This window comes from Alligator mississippiensis, chromosome 1 (genome assembly GCF_030867095.1).
Source record: "Alligator mississippiensis isolate rAllMis1 chromosome 1, rAllMis1, whole genome shotgun sequence".
NCBI classification, from domain to species: domain Eukaryota; kingdom Metazoa; phylum Chordata; order Crocodylia; family Alligatoridae; genus Alligator; species Alligator mississippiensis.
In genome coordinates, this window is record NC_081824.1 from 367416542 (window position 1) to 367436729 (window position 20188).

The 20188-nt window shown below is 41.1% G+C and overlaps 1 protein-coding gene across 4 annotated transcripts in view; it reads left to right on the forward strand.

Moving 5' to 3' along the window:
- Window positions 1-20188, forward strand: part of UGGT2 (UDP-glucose glycoprotein glucosyltransferase 2) — a 226081-nt gene that overhangs the window by 15426 nt on the left and 190467 nt on the right. For 3 of the 4 annotated variants that reach the window (XR_002090063.2, XM_019486946.2, XM_019486945.2), the window contains exons 3-7: window positions 4729-4859; window positions 6548-6660; window positions 11454-11628; window positions 13005-13104; window positions 18420-18492. Coding sequence is in view for 3 of the 4 variants with exons in the window: in XM_019486946.2 (XP_019342491.1) it covers window positions 4729-4859; window positions 6548-6660; window positions 11454-11628; window positions 13005-13104; window positions 18420-18492 (592 nt within the window). In the remaining variant the exon portion in view is untranslated. The remainder of the gene's footprint in view (window positions 1-4728; window positions 4860-6547; window positions 6661-11453; window positions 11629-13004; window positions 13105-18419; window positions 18493-20188) is intronic. The other variant, XM_014596994.3, reaches the window with a different exon arrangement.

A 20188-nucleotide genomic window follows, 5' to 3' on the forward strand; every position in this document is an offset into this window, starting at 1 on the left:
CTCCACGTGTCAGCTGGAGCTCCCAGTTTGATTCCCCGGCTCTCTGATTGTTCCCCCAGCTCTCTGCACGGGGCTTCAGCAGGATGCTGTTGCTGGCTAGGGAAATAGCCCAGAGCCGCCACCATCCTCAGCTGGCAGTGGCAGCCTGCTGTCATCTCGTGTCATTCGGGGGCCTGCGCCTCCGGGAAGAACTGGGGGAAGCTATCAGAGAGCTAGGGGAAAGATCAGGGAGCTGGGGAATCAAACTGGGAATTAGGGAACATTCAGGGACCTTAACATTTCCCCAGCCCCCGGTTCGATTCCCCACCTCCTGGTTCGATTCGCCTGGAAACTGGGATGACTTCATGTGTCAGCTGGAGCCTGACAGCGCTCAACCTTAGTGGCCCCAGCTCCCAGACAGTGCACAGCGCCTTGCCGAGCCATGCTGCACCCATGCCACAGGGCAGCTGCTGTGTGGGTGTCAGGTGCGGGGGGGTGATCTCTGCTGCCCCCCACTGCCCTGTGCTGCACAGGTGGGCTCTACCACAAGCACGCAGAGGCCCTAATCTCCACTGCTGCAGCTGGTGAACGGGGGGCTTTTTTTTTTTTTTAAGTGCCGGGGCTGGGCGGGGGATGGGGCCGGGCAGGGCAGCCATGGGGGCTTCTCCCGTGGCTCTTCCCGGCCTATCCGAATCACCAAATCTCCGAATCAGTGCCAAATCTTTCAAAACTGATTCGGCTGAATCGATTCAGGACTGTGATCCCAATCTCTAAATTGAATTACTGTCCTCCAACTCGGCTGAATCCAAATCCGAATCAAATACTTCCGTATTCAAACAGTCCTATTCCTACCCACATTCTAGGGGAAGTTTGCTATTGTAGGAAGTGTCATCTGAATACATGGTATTGAGAATGTTTCAAGAGAAAATGTTGCCAGTGGGAGGTACTTGATTTTATCAGGTGGTGCTGCAAAGCACTTTCAGCTATATAACCTGTGCCCTTTGTTCCTAGATGTGTTACCTTGCATTTAGCTATACAATGTATTAAAACACATTAGATTTTGATCTTTCAAGAATTACATGTGCTTCACATGATTTACTATGCTACCAATCTTTGTATCATCTGCATGACAATATATAAATCTCGGCTCATGGTACAGGTGATATCTTTTTTTAGACAAACAAGATTTTTGCAAAAAAAAATTCTTTAAGTGCAAGCTTTTGGACATAAACACCCTTCATTGGGCATTGGAGAAAAAATTGTAAAAGTTCTCCTGGATAGAAATGAAAGTTCATATTTCACAGGATTTCATAGAGGAGTCAATAGATGGAAAATTCCTCTGGGCAGGCAGGTTTTAGCTGTTAAAGAGTCTCTCACCTCTCTTGTGAGGTTCTGTGATGATCAACCTCAATACCTGATAATAAAGAAAGATTTTATAACATTATCCGGCTTGTTAGTAAAAATATCAAGTAGCATTTGGACCAAAACCCAGTGTCTTTGGGTCCTTGAACAGTAAAGGCTTTACTCTTTGTTGTTTCACCATTAAAAGCTACACTGTGAGATCTGTCATTGAGCCAGCTTTTATTCCATCTAAAATTTGTTCTTTTAATTTTATACAATACAAGGTTTTTAATTAAAATGTCACGTTCTACCATCAAACACTTTCAAGAAATCTAAGTGTACTTTATCAAAGCCCTTGTCATTATCAACCAAGCTTTGACCAAAAAAAAAGAGTGGGGAGGTTGTTTGTCAAGAGCTATTTTCTGTTAAATCATTTTTACTGGTATTAATTATATTTTTAGCTTCTCATACTTTTTTGAGAGATTCCTGAATTAACAACTTCGTTACTTTGGTATCATTTATTGGTCAGTAGTTGCTAGAGTCATCTTTTACACATTTTAAAATCAGGGCTGTCCAACTTCCTAGCAGCTGGGGCCACACACTGTATTGGCCTTGCACTTCAGGGATGGTTACATGTTCCCCAGGCTGAAAGAACAAAATTTAAGGAACAATTCGTCATGTTTCATTTGTAACCATTTTTGCTGCTGCTTAGATTCCCACAATACCATCTTTGTAGACTATCCAGCAGGGTTACTTTATTCAATACATCACTGTGCCTCTCCATCTGTTTTCAGTGATCCTGCTCATGAGAAATTGCAAAAATCTGAAGCTCATTTAGTCGGTTGATTTAGCAGAAGAAAGATGGAGGTCTAGACCTTCAGAAGCTCTAGTCTTTCATTAGAAAGGTCAGATTCTATGGGTGTGTCCAGATGAGCATGCACATGCATTTCCCTGGGGTCAAATAGCAGCATATAGTTGTGCCGCTGCTACTTGTCCCCAGGGAATGCCCCCGCATGTGTGCTATGGGGGGTAGCAAATTGCCCTGGGTGGGGTAGGGGAGGCCAGGGCCAGCACCTGGATTGGCCTCAGCAGCCTTTCCTGGTGGCCTCCCGGGGCTACAGCAGTGGCAATCTGAGCATGTAGAACCTGGCCAGCACCCAGGGAGTGGCTGTGCCCGTCTAGGCTCTGGTTTCGGGCAGTGTGCGCTGCAGCCACCTACACCACCCTGCTTTTTTAGGCCCCATTTTTTTTTGATACCGGGAGTTCCTGGTATCTAAATTTGCCTCCACACTGCAAATATGCAGCATGGAGAACCTATTCATGTGCACCACATGAGTTTTGTAGTGCCTGAAAAGCCTTTGAGGCGCTGCAAAGTGCACACGCGCACTCATCTGGATGCACCCTATGAGCATGTCTAGAGGAGCCTGCACATGCCTCTTGCAACATCTCAAACTTCTTTGAGATGCTGCAAGAGGCATGTTCAGGAATGAGAAAATGTTCCCTGCACTGCAAATTTGCAGCGTGGGGACAAAATTAGACCCCTGGATAGCCAGGGGTCAAAAAAACCCACAGTGAAAAAAAGCAGGGCAGGGCACAGTTCAGGATTGTGCCGTGAGGCAACCAGAGGCTGGGTCCTCCACAGAGACACTCTGGTAGCAGCCAGAGTGTCTCCTTGGTTGGCTCTTGCCCTGGTGCTGAAGCATGCTGCCTCCCCATGCAGGACAGGCAGTGTGCCAGCTGCAGGGAGCTGGACCCAGGCTTTATTGCAGGTAAGTAAGGGGTGGGGGGGACTGGAAGGGGGGGGGACCATGGGGAGGACCCCCGCCTGCTCCCCCTGCCCCGCCTGGTCCGGCCCCATCCCCTGCCTGCCCCCTGATCCCTCCCCATCCCTGCCCCACCTGGCCCCATCCCCCCCAAGTCCCCTGAGCCTCTCCGATCCCTGCCCTGCCTGGCCCCATCCCCTGCCTGCCCCCCAAACCTCCCCATCCCTGCCCTGCCCTGGCTCAAATTTGCACTGCTCCTATGCAAGCACATGCACTTGCAACAGCTCAAATAGAAGTGGTGCAAATTTGAGCCAGGGCTTTTTGCCTCAGCGCATGTGCCCGGACATGCACTTTGGTGTGGGTCAAATTGTGCCACCTGGGGCAAAATAACCCTGCCTAGCTCCTCCCAGATCTGCAGCCAGCCTGGGTTTATCTTCTGAATGTTTGCACACCTACCAGTGCTAATATTGTGTGTACCCTGCATCACCTGTGAAAGGAACTCAAGGCACCCTAGTGTGCTATGGCACCCTGATTGAAAATCACTGTTCTACAGCATTGTGTAAGAAGGAATTATGTTCCAGATAGGGACAGTATGAAATGTATTCAGTTATGTGACTGGCTTAACTTTACATTGTCCTGAAAGGAGTTGCTGTCACTGTCTTAGTTCCATTGGCCACAGTCACCTCCAGTGGGGTGACTGAGACTGTGCCTGTGGGCTGCAGAGTTCTATGCAAGAATTCACACAGATTTGGGGAGAAAAACCTGTATATTAAAACTCAGGAACTGGGCTCTTGGGTAATTTCTTCCTTAAACACATGGAAGAGTGGCTCAAGTAGTTACTGACAACATATATGAATAAGTGGAAGGAATCACATTACTGCCAGCTGTACAAAGAGGCTGTGGCTCATTGGTAGTGGTGCAGAGTACTCCAAATTTATACAATAATTCTCCACCTTGCATAAAAGGACAATATACTGGCAAATTAGTTGATCAGAGATTTAAACGTTCACCACAATGGGCCCTTTGACAATTGAGTAAAGAACAATATCTCCCTGGGGAGATAACCTAAAGAGTTCTATTTATATTTAAAAACAATTTAAAAAGGCAAGGCTGGATAGTATGCAAGAATTCAGCCTTTTGAATTCCTGAAGAGAGGAGGACAAGAGTCAGGATAATTTTCCAATTAGCAATGATACTAAAAGATTGCCCCATGCAAACTACGTTGGTACATCCCAAAGGTTAATGTGCAGTGGTTATCCCTAAGAACTCTGGTTACTGGTAAGTAGCCATCATTTGCATAAAAAGGTGTAGGATAGATGCAGGATGAATTGACCTAAATTAATAAATTGTACTCCATACTTCAGTTATGGCCACCTAGGAAAACATTATTTTCTCTTCTTTCCTGACAAATTTTCAATCCTTGAAAATATTAATCCATTGATTTTATTTTTGACATTTATGTCCCCTTGATGTTGACCTCTTAGATTTGCTGAATATAGGAAGCCACTAGTAGAGAATATTCTAATTATTTTTGTTGTTCAGTTGACTATCACTATAGACATAATACTTGCATATTGCTTAATGCCAGAAGAGGTGCCATGAAACTTGTGACCAGATGCTAAAATCTCACTTTTTTTTGTAACAGACTCAGACCATTCTTATTACAACTTAATCTTGAAGAAAGCAGGACAATTTTTATCAAACTTGCAGATCAATCTATTGAAGTTTGCCCTTTCTATAAGGGCATACTCTCCAACTGTTCATATGTTTCAACAGGTTTGTAAAATTATCTGATATATTTGACGTGTTTGTGAAATCTGTTCTACAGTGTAAATCATGTTAATTATTATTTTTTTCCATACATAACAGAGATACTGCTTAGAATCAAATATGAGGCATGTTATGATCAGGGATCCTGGTTTTCTCTGATTTAAAAAAATCCACGATTTTTGGTTAAAAAAGTAACCCCAAATTCACATTTTTCCATGATTTAAAATGAAACACCACTAATGTATAGACATATATATAGCAGTGTTTCATTTTAATCACAGAAAAATGTGGATTTGGGCTCACTTTTTTTAACCAAAAAATGTTTTTAAATCAGAGAAAATCAGAATCCCTGATTATGAAATATATAACATGGTATCTTATAGAAGAGTCGTATTAATCCTGAGGAACAAATAGTCATGTTTAATGGGATATTTAGCTTTATTCTTAAGAAAAAAATTATTGCAACTGCAGTTACATAAGAGCTCAGTCTTATTTTCTGTGCTGCTGGGAATTGCATATCTTACTACCCTCCCCCCCACCCCCCCTCATAATTTGAGCATTTCTTAATTAGGGAATTCTTTCCCTACAGTTGACTTGCTGGACTCATTACTGTAGTGGATCTCTTGTCACTTACACTGCTCAATATTACTCTCTGCTTCCTTCCACTGCTGAAAGGAGAAAGATATAAATTACCGTAATGTATATGTGATTTTCTACCTAGACTGAAACAGTACTTCTTCCTGTTGTCCCATAGCAATGCAACCTTAAGGGGAAGGAAAATAGTTCAGATTCCTGTGTTCGTCAGTCATAATTCAGTTTAGCTGGAAGCAAACTCATTCTGTGCTGGGGAGAGTCAGTTCAGGAATCAGTCTTTTCACGTATATCTTTGAATAGAGAGAGGCAGTTAGCCATGTCAGTCTGAAACAGAAGATAGGGCAGGGTGGCACCTTAGAGACTTATTGGTTCAGAAAAGCATAAGCTTTCATGTATGACAGTCCTGCAGGTATCAGTGGCCTACTTTGTCAACTATGAATGGACATAACTTTCTGAAACAGTTAGTTTCTGAGGTGCCATCCTACCCTGCCCTCTGACTATCTTGCACCTCTTTGTGAAAGCAAAGTAACTGATTTATAGGAGAGAATGAGAGACATGACACAGAAGGTAGTTTTAAAAATGCATCCTGGGATTTGGAGAACAAAGCTCCAAAAAACTTCCAGTATGGGGGAAGAGAAAGAGAGAAAAATGAAAAATATATGGGAAATGCTTTATTTTCTGGGGGTTATTGTATTTATTGTTTTGCATTTTTTGGCTTCCTGTCTTACTATTCCTACTCATAATATAGTAGACAACACTGACTCAAAGATAAATCCCCTATTCAAAATATACTCCATGATTTCAAATCATGTGCAGGAGATCTGCCAGCCAGTGTTTTCAAAAATATTAAAAAAACTAAATTAAGTATGTATGTTCTCAGGATATAACTAAATACAATGGACTATGGAGACAATATAATGCACTTATATCATTTTAAACTTTTTCATTACTTTCTTCACATGTCCCCAATTTTGAATGTGCTTAATTAGAAACACAACTTAGTAGTAGTTGATGAGATATTTTAATCAAAAGGATGTGTTTAATTTTAAGTTGAAGTGCAATTAACACAGCCTGGTTGAATGTAATTGTTGAAATATTAGATTGCAGTTGATGAACCTCCACCAGAAGGTTGCAGTGCATTTGTGGTTATCCATGAGAAGCACACCTGTAAGACTAATGAAATTAAAAAACTTCTGAAGAAAGCTACTAAGAGGTAAATGTAATGAACCATCTTAAAAAAGAGGTTATTAAAGAGCAAAATGTAATATTGTAGTATAAATACTTCAAGTATTTTTCAAGTGCACATTTACCTGATAGTTCTTACAAGTATGTAATTTTTTCTATCATATTGAAGACATTATATGTTGAACATTTCATTATGCTGTTTTGAAAAGTGCATTATTTCTTGTTTTGAATGCTGTAAATGATTAAGTTTATGAGAATTCACTAGCTAGGAATGAAAATTACCATCTTAAAATAAAATCATAGAGCTTGTATCATCTAACCAGGTGCAAAAAGGAATAGTTTGCATTTCCCTGAGTTTCTGAGGGTATATAAACAGATATTCTTTTGAAGTGCTTCAAATCCCTCTGCAAATATGAATCACTTCAAATTTGGAGTGCTTCAGCATTGCGTAGACATTCAGGCCTGTCCCATCTGAAGTGCTTTAAAATAGCCCTGGGTTCATACTGTTGTGGACCTCTGCAACTAAAGGGCTGGGGGGCAGAGACCCTAGCATGCATTTCAGATCCAAGTCTCTAGGGGCTCTCAAAAACTGCTGAGTGCAGAGTCCATTGGATATCTGCGCCCTCCTCAGCTTGTGCTGGTTGCTTACCAGAGTTCTTAATTCTAGTTTTCCTTAGTTAAAGAGATACAAAAAAATCATAACATCACTAGTCTGATTTAGCTAAAGTAAACATACCACTTTTGATAAGTGGTTATAATAAGGGCACAAAATAAATGGTTGAAATAAGGGCACTGCAGGCCAAATTGCTTTCATTTTGGAAGGGTTTGTCATTTACAGGAGTGTTTTACTTTGGGATGTTGGGAATTGATGTCTGCTATTGCCCTGCCCTGTGTCCCCCGGCCATGCAGTGCCAGAAGATGTTTCCTCTTTGTTCTGCTTAGGGCAAGGAGTCAGGGACTAGCTGGACACATTTTGTGTCCTCTTCTGTCATTTTTGTTAGCTGGCATTCAACAACATGGCAGCTCAAGGTACCATGACTGAGGTCCTGGAAAGCACCTCCTTGAAATATGTTACAGCCTCTTTACCACCAACACTAACATGCCTGAGGATGACACTATGTAGGACACCATTCAGATCAGCCTTCTCTGGGACCACCTGGAAACTGTGACCCAGCACTACTGGACAAGGGATATGACAGTGACTGATCAGACCGCATAGTTCAGGGACACTGGGTGACAAGCAGTGGAGGCGGAAATTTAAAATGACCTGTGCTCTGTTCATGGAGATCCATATTGAGCCTGACCCCATTGTTTGAACAGCAAGCCACCAGCAGGAGGGTGCTTCTCACTGTGGAAAAGTGCATGGCCATTGCCATCAAAGTTGGCAGCCCCTGACATTCTCCAGTCTGTGGCCAGCCACTTCAACAGAGTGTGCTGCACCATTCAGAGAGTTCACCATGATTCCTCCAACCAACATAAGGTTGTTGCCAGATTTGAAGTCTAGCCTTTTGACTGTGGGTTCCCTGGGGAATACTGCTAATAATCCTATCCTGAAGTGGAGGGGGTTGGGGTTGATGGAAGCTGCTGCTAATAAAACTGGTCTGGAGACTGTGCCACCAAGAGACAGAGTGGATAACTTTCCCCAAAGTATAACATGGAGTAGGGCTGGGCAGGATAAGCCTGACACTGCTGAGGCCCTGTTGCAGGCTGAGGCTTACCCCCAGCCATGGTGTCTGTTAGACCCCGACTCCATGCGGCGCCCAACAACTAGGGAGACAACAGCCAAATTGCTCATGGATCCTGGTACTTATTAGCCAGAGCAAGCAGAGAGCATACACCAGCACACAATGCTTGCAACAGCTTTATTCAGAATGGAGACAGCTTCAAAAGTCCCTCACAGACACACAGTCCATGAACCAGGGGACCTGCACTGAACAATAGTTCTTTTCACATTTTATACACCTTGATTCATACATATTAACATTCTCCTGCCTTCATCCCTCCTTCTGTTCCACCTATTTCTCCTCCCATCACAAGCTCCACCTCAGTTTATGGTTTACTTCATTAGCATAGACTTGCTTATGTATTTCCTGCAGTTACATGTCTCTCTGCTAAGAGCGCATGCGTAAGGCCATGAATCCGGGTACTCTTGGTCAATCACTGATTCGTTCTGGTTCTTTGCTGACTTCAGCACCATCTCCAAGGCTTTGCTTCTGCTTTATCTCCTGACGATAGTTGGTGGGCTGCATCTTGTTCTTCTTACACAAGGAATCATATATCCTACACACTATTCCATTGTTAAAGAAACTACTTGCCTAAGCATTTGCAAGGTTATTTTAATACATCATTTTGCTTTGTGGTCAGCAGCTTTTTGCTGAGACACGAGTTAAAGTCTGGCAATACACCACAATACCCGTCATCCCTCACAATAGGGAATACCAGGAGATAGTAGCTGGCATTTAGGACTTGAGCCTGGGGTTTCATCCAGTATAGGGATGCCACCGCAGGCATTTGGAGCACGTCAGAATATTTGAGTCTGTCCATACCCCGTCAATAGAGGGCAGGTTTAATTGACTATACTTTCTGTAGGAGCTCATTAACCAATACACTTGAGACAGTATTTGGCCTGTTTGTACCTTGTTCCAGTTTGATCTGCTAAACCCCTATAACCCTACAAAAGTGTGGGAGTTGCAGCTGCTTTCCACTGCCACAACCGCACCCCCCCTCCCACCCTCCAACTGTGCTTACTATCCTGTTTTTATTTCTGCAGTGGTTAATATCGTCTTAACTTCATGAAGCAAATGTAGATACCCTTAACTTTTTTGGAAAGGTAAATGGAGCTTAAAGATTCTCTTTTAAATACATATACCCTGCATTTTTTAGGTACAGGATACAAACCAGAAGAAATCAATAGTTCCTCTTTACATTTGCCTTTTTTGATTCTTTTGTCTACAAAAACTGGCTCCGTTTTGTTCACAAAGTTATTGATACTGCTATAATCTCTTGTTAGAATGATAACCCAGTAAATATTTCAGGATTTGTTTTGTTTGTTTGGTATCCATTCTTTCCCTCAAATTTTTCACACTGGAGGCCATATCTAGCATTTTGATACTTACCGTGTATTTTCTGCCTAGAAAACTTCCTTTTAATTTTTCTTCTATTAAAAGTTTGTGTCAGAATATTGAAGTAATAGTAGCACACGGTAAAAAACAAGATTGATGTAATTTAAGGTAATCAGGGAACTTGTCCTGATGGGGAATCTTTACTTGGTGCTGACAAATTTAATTAAAGCTTCTTGTGAGTCTTTGGTAGAGTGCTTTTTTTACTGTCTTTCACTAAAATCAGCAATTTAATCACAATTTCACATACAGAGAGAGCTGAATGAGTTTTGGCTTTAGCAATGGATCCTTTTTTCACTAGATTATGGAAGGAAAAGTTATTTTGTGCCCTTATTTCAACCATTTACCAAAAGTGGTATGTTTGTTTTAGCTAAATCAGACTAGTAATGTTACAATTTTTTTTGTATCTCCTTAACTAAGTAAAACTAGAATTAAGAACTTGGGTGTAAAAGGAGATTTAAGTCAGTATTTGCCTAGGAGAAAGTTATTTCTAGGAAGTTGTTTCATGTTTTGTGACTTTTGGGTATTTGAGTAAAGGGACTGCCTATTTTCATGTATCATTCTAACAGATTATGTGAGATACTTTGTTTTATGTGTATTGATGAAGATGACAATGCCAGGCCCCTAAGTAATGTCATAGTGAAGACATCTCTGACGTTCATATAGAAATCTGTTTGGATTTCTTCATCTCCCCTGACCAGCATTTAGCTATGTTGTATGATTTGGATGAAGTTACTGCTTCTTGTTAGACACTCTCAAGAGAGAACATGCTAAAGTCCACTTTAAAGAAGAAATTACTCATTAATAACCAGGGATCCTGGTTTTCTCTGATTTAAAAAAAAAACAACCCAATTTTCAGATTAAAAAAAGTAACCCCAAATCCACATTTTTCAGTGATTAAAACAAAATATCACGTATATATATAAGTGGTGTTTCATTTTATGGAAAAATGTGGATTGGGGTTAATCTTTTAAACTGAAAATGTTTTGTAAATTAGAGAAAACCAGGATCCCTGTTAATAATTAGCATTTTGAGAGTGTTGCCTATGCCCACTGTACCGGCGCATCTTTCTCAGAGTTTTTTTTTCATCAGATGTTGACTTTTATCTACAAGAACTGAGGCAGAGTGGTAATGCATATCTTTTGATGGTGTTGGCTCCAAGTGTAAGATGATGCATGTGCAATAGAAGCAGGGTTGCGTTAATATATATAAAGCCCTGTGCTATTATAGAGACATAACCCCCCAAACCATGAATATATACAGGTAACCCTTTCAGGCTTCAGTTACTAGAGGGTAACCCTTCCATTTATCTGTTGTTCAGTGATTAGTACATGTTCTGTCCAGTGGCTGTAAGGCTCATTATTGAATGAAAAGCCTGCTTCTTGCACACTAATTAAACAAATGAAATTTCAGACCTTTTTAAGCTTTAGTTTAGCTGCCACTTGATAAAGTGTTATAAAATCATCCCCTAATTGATGCTGATTTTCATCATTATTAAGCTTTCATTTGAAAACTGGTTTTGAATCCTTCTTTATGTAGTCATATTTTTTTTTATGTTTCTAACATAGCTTGTATATTTTACATCTAATTTTATAAAGGTTTGATAAACAGAAAGTAAACAAAACTCTTTGTTTTTATTTATGTATTCTGTATAATTTGAACTATGGATATATACTTAAGAAATACTTGATTTTAATCATAGACCAAGGCCATATCTGTTTAAAGGAGATCATAAATTCCCTACACTCAAGGAGAATGTTCCTGTGGTTATTCTTTATGCTGAAATGGGTACAGAAGATTTTGTTAAATTTCACAAGGTTTTGTCTGAAAAGGCCCAGAAGGAGGAAATTATTTATGTTCTCCGACATTATGTTCAGGTACGCAACTCAGCTTGCCACCAATTCAGTATATAGTTTCCATGTTACATTTATTTTGTCCTCCTTATTTCTAGTGTATCTTTTCTCCTTTAAGTTTTCAGTGTGCTTAAATCATATACGTCATATGCTAATTGTGAAACTTTATATTAGTTACCTAACATAGACTTTGAAACTGAAAAAGAGATAGTAAGTAACACTCTAGATACTGACCTCATCACTGTCCTTTCTAATTTTCTGCTCCTGCAATCTACTCTTCCCCTTTTGCTCCTGCACAACCCCCATTGTTCCCCCCTCTTTGCTTTCCAGCATGATTCTTCCTTTTCTTTTAAGAGCTCCTACAATCTACAGTGTGCCGGACAAATTTTGCTAACTGTTGCCAGGTGAACCTTCAGCCTTAAAAATGTTACTAGACAATGTACCAAGTATTTCACATGGTAAACTGATACAGGTTCCTTAATATAAATATGTTTGCCATTTTGTCAAACTTGTGTTGCTTAGGAACCTCTAAAAGTTGCTGGATCTAGTGACAAAATTGCAAAGTTGCCAACACTGCTTCTCCTCCTCTTCCTTGCTTTCTGAGTGCTAGTAGGAGGAATATTGATGAAAAACAGTTTCCATTATCTCATCCTGTGTGCCTGACACTGCAATCATCTCTGGCTGCCAGGAGCAACAATTACAGAAAAAAACAGGTTCATCTCCTGCATCTGTGGACTGGACCATGCTCAGTGCAGACAGGAAATTCTTTGGAAAATGTAGCTGTTAAACTCTAGTAAGTCTCTAACATGTTAAAGCTGAGCCCTTTCTGGAGTCTCATAACTTGGTCAAATTTGAGCATAATTTCACAGATATTTAAAAACACATACACTTGACACCAAATTACAAGTTCTTGCTCCAAAACATGAAGACACCAGAACTTCTAAGCAGAACACTTGCAGCATTGGCATGGAGAAACACAATTATCAGATGAAAACAAAGTTTGCCATAGGAAGTGTTGGGGCAGCTTTAACCTTATGTAGCTGTATTAACTATGCCAGTGATGAGGTCTCTTGATATATTTAGTGCAGAGTCTATAAGCTTTGTCCAACCTATATGAGAGCAGCAGGAAAAAGGGGAGACTATTTTCCTCAATCCAGTGGAAGGAACAACCATAATTTTGCCAAAATGTTTTGCCTGAATCTATGCTCTCATTTTTTATTCTTTTTTATTTAAAAATAAACTATATTGTGAGTATTGAAAATACAAACTTCAAATTAAGTATTTTGTTAAATGTTAAAATGTTTCATAACATTTAACCTGATTGATTAGATAATGTAATCTTCTTAAAGCATGCTGTTTTAAAGGTGTATCTTTTCACTTGTCAAAATAATATCTTCAAGCAGAAATCAGGCTCCAGGAAAACATATTTGTCTGGATATGGTGTGGAACTTGCAATAAAGAGTACAGAATACAAAGCAGTGGATGACACTCAGGTTAAAGGTATATGTATATAAAATTATATATATATTATTTTTATGGTTTGTTACTTGTTAACCATTAATACAAAATATTTAGCATCTTCAATTCTGAGGGCTGTAATGTTTTCAATGGTATATTTAATTGATTTTTACAGGATATGTTAAAAGTAGCTCAGATACAGGCCTAATCTTTTGTACATATGGAAGTCATTTCACCTTCTGTCTTAGAAAAGAATTACTGAAGAACAGAAAAAGGGTACCTACATTAATTTTCTGAGATTGAAGTGTGACACAATACCAAAATTAGTAGCACTTGCTCTCTTGAGGAAATTTCCCTTAAGTGCTGCACATAAGCCCAGATCCATGAGTGGGAATTTATGATGTCTGTCTTTAGAAAACAACAATTACAGGTAAGTTATTTGAAGAGAGATCACTACAGCCAAATACCATTCTGTCACCATTGTTTCTCTACAGAGGCTTTGAAATTTTTAGTATTAATATTAGGATTATTTTCTGTTCAAGGTTGCAGTAAATTTTTCCTAGTAAATTAGTATTGCAGCAAATTCTCCCTTGTTTGGCTCTTTTTAATGACAGCTAAGTAGAATGCATCAAATTGGTTGTGAAAAGGGATTCATAGAATCATAGTGTCCCAGCCGCCTGCATAGGGTTCGGGATTGAGAGTATGGTTGAGAGTAGAAAGGTAAGAAAGGTATATTAACTTAACAAAAACACGACTACACGTAGTATACTAAGATAGATAATGACAGACAATAATAATTCGCGTGGACAACTTATCGGCAGTCCCCTCTGATGCCTGATGTATGACACGTTTCTCTTCTGCAAAGCTCAGCGAAGTCAGGTGTCCCTGATCAGCGCTGCCCGAGAGGTACCGGGAAGCACCCTGGTGTTCAGTCCTTGGGCTCCTTGAGATCCACGGGCCCACTAATTCAGGTCAACAGCTAATTAGTCCCTTTCACAGAGCTGAATCTTCCTTCTGAATGATTTCCGGATGTGCCAGCAAATTTAGAACTTCTGAACAGTGCTGATAACTTACAGCCATTCAGATTTTTTTTTATTTCAACTGTCCTTAGACTGACCAATAGCAGTACAAGCCTTGCATTCTTTTGATAAGGTTAATTTTAACTATGCCATAGGGCCTTACTACTTCAAGGCTCTGCCAAATTTACTAGGTCTTACTTTATACAAGGCCTTACTACATCTTAAATTTTAATTAAGCTCTTAGCAACAACATATAGCTTAATATCTAAACAAATGACAGAAAAACACTTGGTCTAATCTTCACAGAGCCTTCAGCAAGCACCTTTATCACACAGACATAATTTTCAGCTGTCACACATAGAAGAAGGACCAGAAGGGACCTGTAAGATCATCAAGTCCAGTCCCTTGCCATGGGCAGGAGGTAATGGGCTCAAACGAGCTCAACAAAGTGCTTGTCCAGCCTCCTCTTGAGCACCACCAGGGATGACGACTGCACCACCTCTGCTGAAAGTGTGTTCCAGATTTTGGTTACTTGTACGGAAAATAAATTTTTCTGTTGTCTCGCCTAAACTTTTCCCTGGCTAGGTTTTGCCCATTGGTCTTTGACCTCCCAGGCGATGATTTTCTGAAAAGTTGCTCTCCCAGACCCTGGTGTTCTCCCTTGATATATTTCTAGGCAGCTATCAAGTTACCCCTCAGCCTTCTTTTACTCATACTAAACAAACCCAGGTCTTGAAGTCGCTCTTCATAAGGCCTATCCCCCAGGTCCTTGATCATTTAGGTTCATACAGAATACATTAAACCTATACTTGCTGGCCACTGATCACTTGTTTGTGGGGAAAGTTGAAGGTGTGTTTATCTTGATCCCTAAACTGTTTGGATTTTGACTGTTGGAGAGATTTGCTTTTTATCAGAACATTTAAGATTATTTGAAGTACTCAGACTGTCAGAACCCTTCCATTTGTAAACAGCAGAGGTGATAGAGTTCATTCCTGCTACAAGGAGCCATTGTTGCTGAATTCTCTTCCTTTCTTTGTTTGTCAGAGCCCAAATTTGATGACATTTAGGACATACTGAAAAAGACCTTTATTTAGTCTTTTCTAGAGGAAGAGGTGCTTGCCCCAGGATTGGTATTGAGATCTTATTCTTTAGAGTAGCAAAATTTAAGAAAGACCCTTCTAAAATGTTTGCTTGGCTTGCTTGTGGGTAGGTGTTTTGCAATGTTATTGAGGAAAAGATTAAATGAAAATAAACTTTCTTTTAGGGCTGAGAAAACGTGACATGGGTAATTAACCCTTTGTTGACTATTGACAATGCTGGGTTATTAGCAGTCCTGAATTGGATGCATTTTGTCAATTTGCAAACTGCTTTGAGAGAGAAGGTGCTCTTGGTATGAATGTAATGAGCCTTAATGAGGTGCAAACAGCAGAGCAAAGGCTGAGAGCATGCTCATAATAATGTAATGTGCCTTAATGAAATGCAAAAAACTGAAATTAGGTTGTTCCTGCTTAAATTAGTTGGCATGCTTAAATTGACTTAAATAGGCTTTAATATTAATATCGGTGAGGTCTGGCAAATGACTTCAGTACATTCTTGCTTACAAAACCTTTATTATCTAAATGGCAACTTTGTTTTACTAGTAACTGTTGGTAAAGTATAATACACTGTTCTCCTTTTAAGCTTTATTTAATACAGTTCTGAAATTGATAACCTGTTCTCAACTTTTATTTTTAATATATACACTATTAAGCATTGGTATGATTTTACATTATATATTATGTTATCATATATGATTCTTAAGAAGAAGCTGTGGCTTTACTTATCCAAGCAATTTCAATGAGAATGAAATGCAAGAGGCAAGGATTTTTGTGGGTTATGTCTTCTAATAGACCAACTGTATAGTTAAGAGGGACACAGACAAGTTTTTAGGTAACACTGTACCTGAGGAGTCCTGAGGAAGGGTAGAGTGATACCTGAAAATTTGTTTATGTCCCTCACAACTATACAGTTGGTCCAACAAAAGACATTGCCATCAAAAGTCCTTGCTTCTTGAATTGTCCCTGGACCCTCATGGTTACAAAATAACTCCAGGGCTACCAGTTTTTTTAATGTATTTTTTGCAGGTGCTAATGAAGTTAGGACAGTGGTTCTCAACCTTTTCAGACTCATAGCACCCCTTGTTAGACTCAAGCCCCCTCCCCCTCCCCATTAAGATCATGGTTTAATGAAATGCCTTGGAAAAGGCTAGCTTTTAGTTTTAACTCATTTACTGACTACAGAAAATAATAGAGCAATTTTGTTGCAGAAAATTCAGAAAAACCACAACAAGTCAGAATTATTTTGACACTATGGATTCCTATTTGAAATCTCTGGGTTTATCTTGTGAATCATGTGTAAGTGTTTATACACCTAACAGTGCTATTGTTGCCCAGGCACCCAACGCTACTCTTAAAAAGATGTTTCGTGGCACCCCAGGTTGCCATGACATCCTGGTTCAGGATCTCTGGTTTTGGATAATCAAGGAGTTACTGCATTGCTAATTCTGTTTAAATGACTGATTGCCTTACCCACAGGTGTGTTTAGTGTCTGTAGCAGGGGTGGACAAAATATGGCCTGTGGGCTAGATCTGATTCACCAACAGATTTGATTTGGCCTGCAGGTAGACGACTGCCCACTTATTGGATCTGGCTAACGGGCAGCTGGTGGCTGCAGCCACTGTGTGGTGCCAGGCAGGCGGGACTGCTTCCACCCAACAGCATCAAGCATCAACTGTGGACCCAGGCGTGGCTTCCTCCCTAGCAGGTGGGCAGCAGCATCAGCTGTGGATGCTTTGGGCAGCTTCAGGAGCCTTGAGGCAGAACTTACTAGTGGCATCCACAGCTGACTCGCTACCCTGCTGCTGTGGTGGAATATCCCATCCGGAGCCCCAACCCAGAACCTGCTAGCAGTATTAGCCATGGACCCAGGCATGAGCTTCTGCCACACCGGGCAGGCGGTGGTGTCTCTGTCTCTGTCTCCCCACCCTTCCAGACCCTGGCGAGAGCTGTAGTTCTCTAAGAGCTCTGATGCTCAGCTGTTGACCCAGGCAGGAGCTTCTGTCGCGCTGGGCATTAGCTATGACACTGCCAGCAGGTTCTGACACTGCCTCCCACCCGGTGCAGCAGAAGCTCCTGCCTGGGTCCACAGCTGAGCTTTGAGGCTCCTGGCAAACTACAGCTTCAGCCAGGTTCTGGATGGAATGAGAGGGAGAGAAAGAGGGGGAGAGAGACACTGAAAAGAGAGAAAGGAGAGAGGGAGAGAAAGAAGAACAGAAAAGAGAAAAGAGAAGACAGAAAAGGGAGTGAGCAGAGAAGAGAAAAGAGAAGTGAGACCGAGAAGGAAAAGAGTAAAGAGAGAGAGAAGAGAAGAGTGAAAAGAAGAGAGAGACAGATAGAGAAGAGAAAACAGAGAAGATAGAGACAGAAAGAGAAAAAAGAGGAGAGAGAAACAGAGGAGAGAAGAAAGAGAGAGAAGTATGTGGGCCTCGACAGGTCCCCAAAACTTATTAAATGGCCCTCCAGCCAAGACAATTGCCTCGTTAGCTTGTTAGAGGTAATGGCTGAGAATCCTAGAATCGTAAAAGCTCTTACATAGACTTCTGCTAGAAGTATGACTATAAGAGGCCTAGAAAAATTATTACTCATTATTTGCAGTGACTGCATTCAACACATTTACTTATACAGATTCAACTGAAACTATATAAAGGGAACGACCCATATACAATAGTATTGTTAAAATTGAGGCTTTTAATTAGAGTTTTCTGAAAGAGTGCTGAATATTGTTTTATCATGATTTAACTCTTGCTATTCAGCTGTGTATAGCTGAATCTATTGCTGATATGCTGTCAAGACTGGAAAGTTTATAGTGTGGAGCAGGCCTAAGAATAATGGAGATAGCATTATCAATTCTTTGGAAGTAATAAAGTAAATTAGGAGAAATTTAAGATAGGAAGGAGAAGTCACATATTTTTAAAGCATAGAACCCAACAACTCAAACTAATGAAAACCCATTTTGTGAAGTGAGGCTATAAATTATATTATTTTTAACTTTTATTTTTTTAAACATTGAAAATGTAAGTACTTTAAAATTACATTTTTTAAAAATTAAGAGTGAAACTGAAAGCTCACAAAGTTTTGTAAAGGAAGCCATTTTGCTACCAAAACGAGAAACAACAGAAATGAATTTAACAGGAATCACATTAGGAATGTTTACACTTTGCTTTCGATGCCAGGATTTTATTTAATAGTTTTTTTAGTTATTTATTTTACTTTGTGTTGTATGTGTGCACTTTGTGTTCAGCAACAAATGACACAACAGGAGAGGAAGGTGATGAGGAAAATGAAGTACAAGGATTTATCTTTGGTAAGCTAAGGTGAGTTGACCTAAGTTTTAATTGATTTCTGCAGTTGTTTTGAATAGAAGTTTAAAAGACATCTGATCTAAAAATCTGTTTTAGCAATTAGGTAGCCTAAAATTGGTTAAAATTCTAATTTAAGTCTTGTATGTGCGTTTTACTCTAACTTTAAAAAGTGCCAAGATCAATTATTTCCTCTGGTGGTAACATTCCCGTACTCTTGGCTTATGTAGAAGAAAAAATAAAAATGCAGTTGGATCAACTTGTGGTGCTCTGATGTGGTGCCAGAGGACTGGAAAAGGGCCAATGTGATTCCCATTTTCAAAAAAGGGAAGAAGGAGGACCCAGAGAACTATAGGCCAGTTAGTCTTACCTCAATCCTGGGTAAGCTTTTTGAGAGAATTATCCTGGCGCATGTCCATGAGGGGCCAGCAGGGAAGATTATGCTTAGAGGCAATCAACATGGGTTCATTAGAGGCAGGTCCTGTCAGACCAACCTGGTGGCTTTCTATGACCAGGTTACAAAATCCTTGAACGCAGGGGTAGCAGTGGATGTAGTCTTTCTGGACTTTAAGAAGGCCTTTGACACTGTCTCTCACCCCATTCTCATTAAAAAACTAGGGGACTGTGGTGTCAACACCTACACAGTCAAATGGGTCACTAACTGGCTGGAGGGCCACACCCAGAGAGTGGTGGTGGACGGGTCATTTTCAACCTGGAGGGATGTGGGCAGTTGAGTTCCGCAGGGCTCAGTCCTTGGGCCTGCACTGTTCAACATCTTCATCAGTGACTTGGATGAGGGGGTAAAAAGCACCCTGTTCAAATTTGCAGACACTAAGTTGTGGGGGGAAGTGGGCACGTTAGAAAGGAGGAATAGGCTGCAGTCAGACCTAGACAGGTTACAGGGGTGGGCGGATGAGAACAGGATGGGTTTCAGCACTGACAAGTGCAAGGTACTGCACCTGGGGGGGAAGAACCAGCAGCATACCTACAGGCTGGGGAACTCCCTTCTTGTCAGTGCAGAGGCAGAAAAGGATCTTGGAGTCATTATTGATGCCAAAATGAACATGGGCTGACACTGTGGGGACGCGGTCAGGAAGGCCAACCATACCTTGTCATGCATCCAGAGATGCATCTCAAGCAGATCCAAGGAGGTGATCCTCCCCCTCTATGCGACACTGGTCAGGCCATAGTTGGAGTACTGCGTCCAGTTCTGGGTGCTGCACTTCAGGAATGATGTGGACAACATGGAGAGGCTCCAGAGGAGGGTCCACTCGCATGATCAGAGGTCAGCCGGGCAGGCCTACAAGGAGAGGCTAAGGGACCTGAACCTGTTCAGCCTCCACAAGAGGAGGCTGAGGGGGGATCTAGTGGCCATTTACAAACTAGTCAGAGGGGACCAGCAGGCATTGGGGGAGTCCCTGTTCCCCCAAGCACTACCAGGAGTGACAAAATAATGGTCACAAGGTGGCAGAGGGTAGATTCAGACTAGACATCAGGAGGTACTACTTCACAGTCAGGGCGGCTAGGATCTGAAACCAACTTCTAAGAGAAGTGGTGCTGGCTCCTACCCTGGGGGTCTTTAAGAGGAGGCTAGATGAACACCTTGCTGGGGTTGTTTGACCCCAGTACTCTTTCCTACCATGGCAGGGGGTCGGACTTGATGATCTGCTCAGGTCCCTTCCGGCCCTACTTACTATGAAACTATGAAACT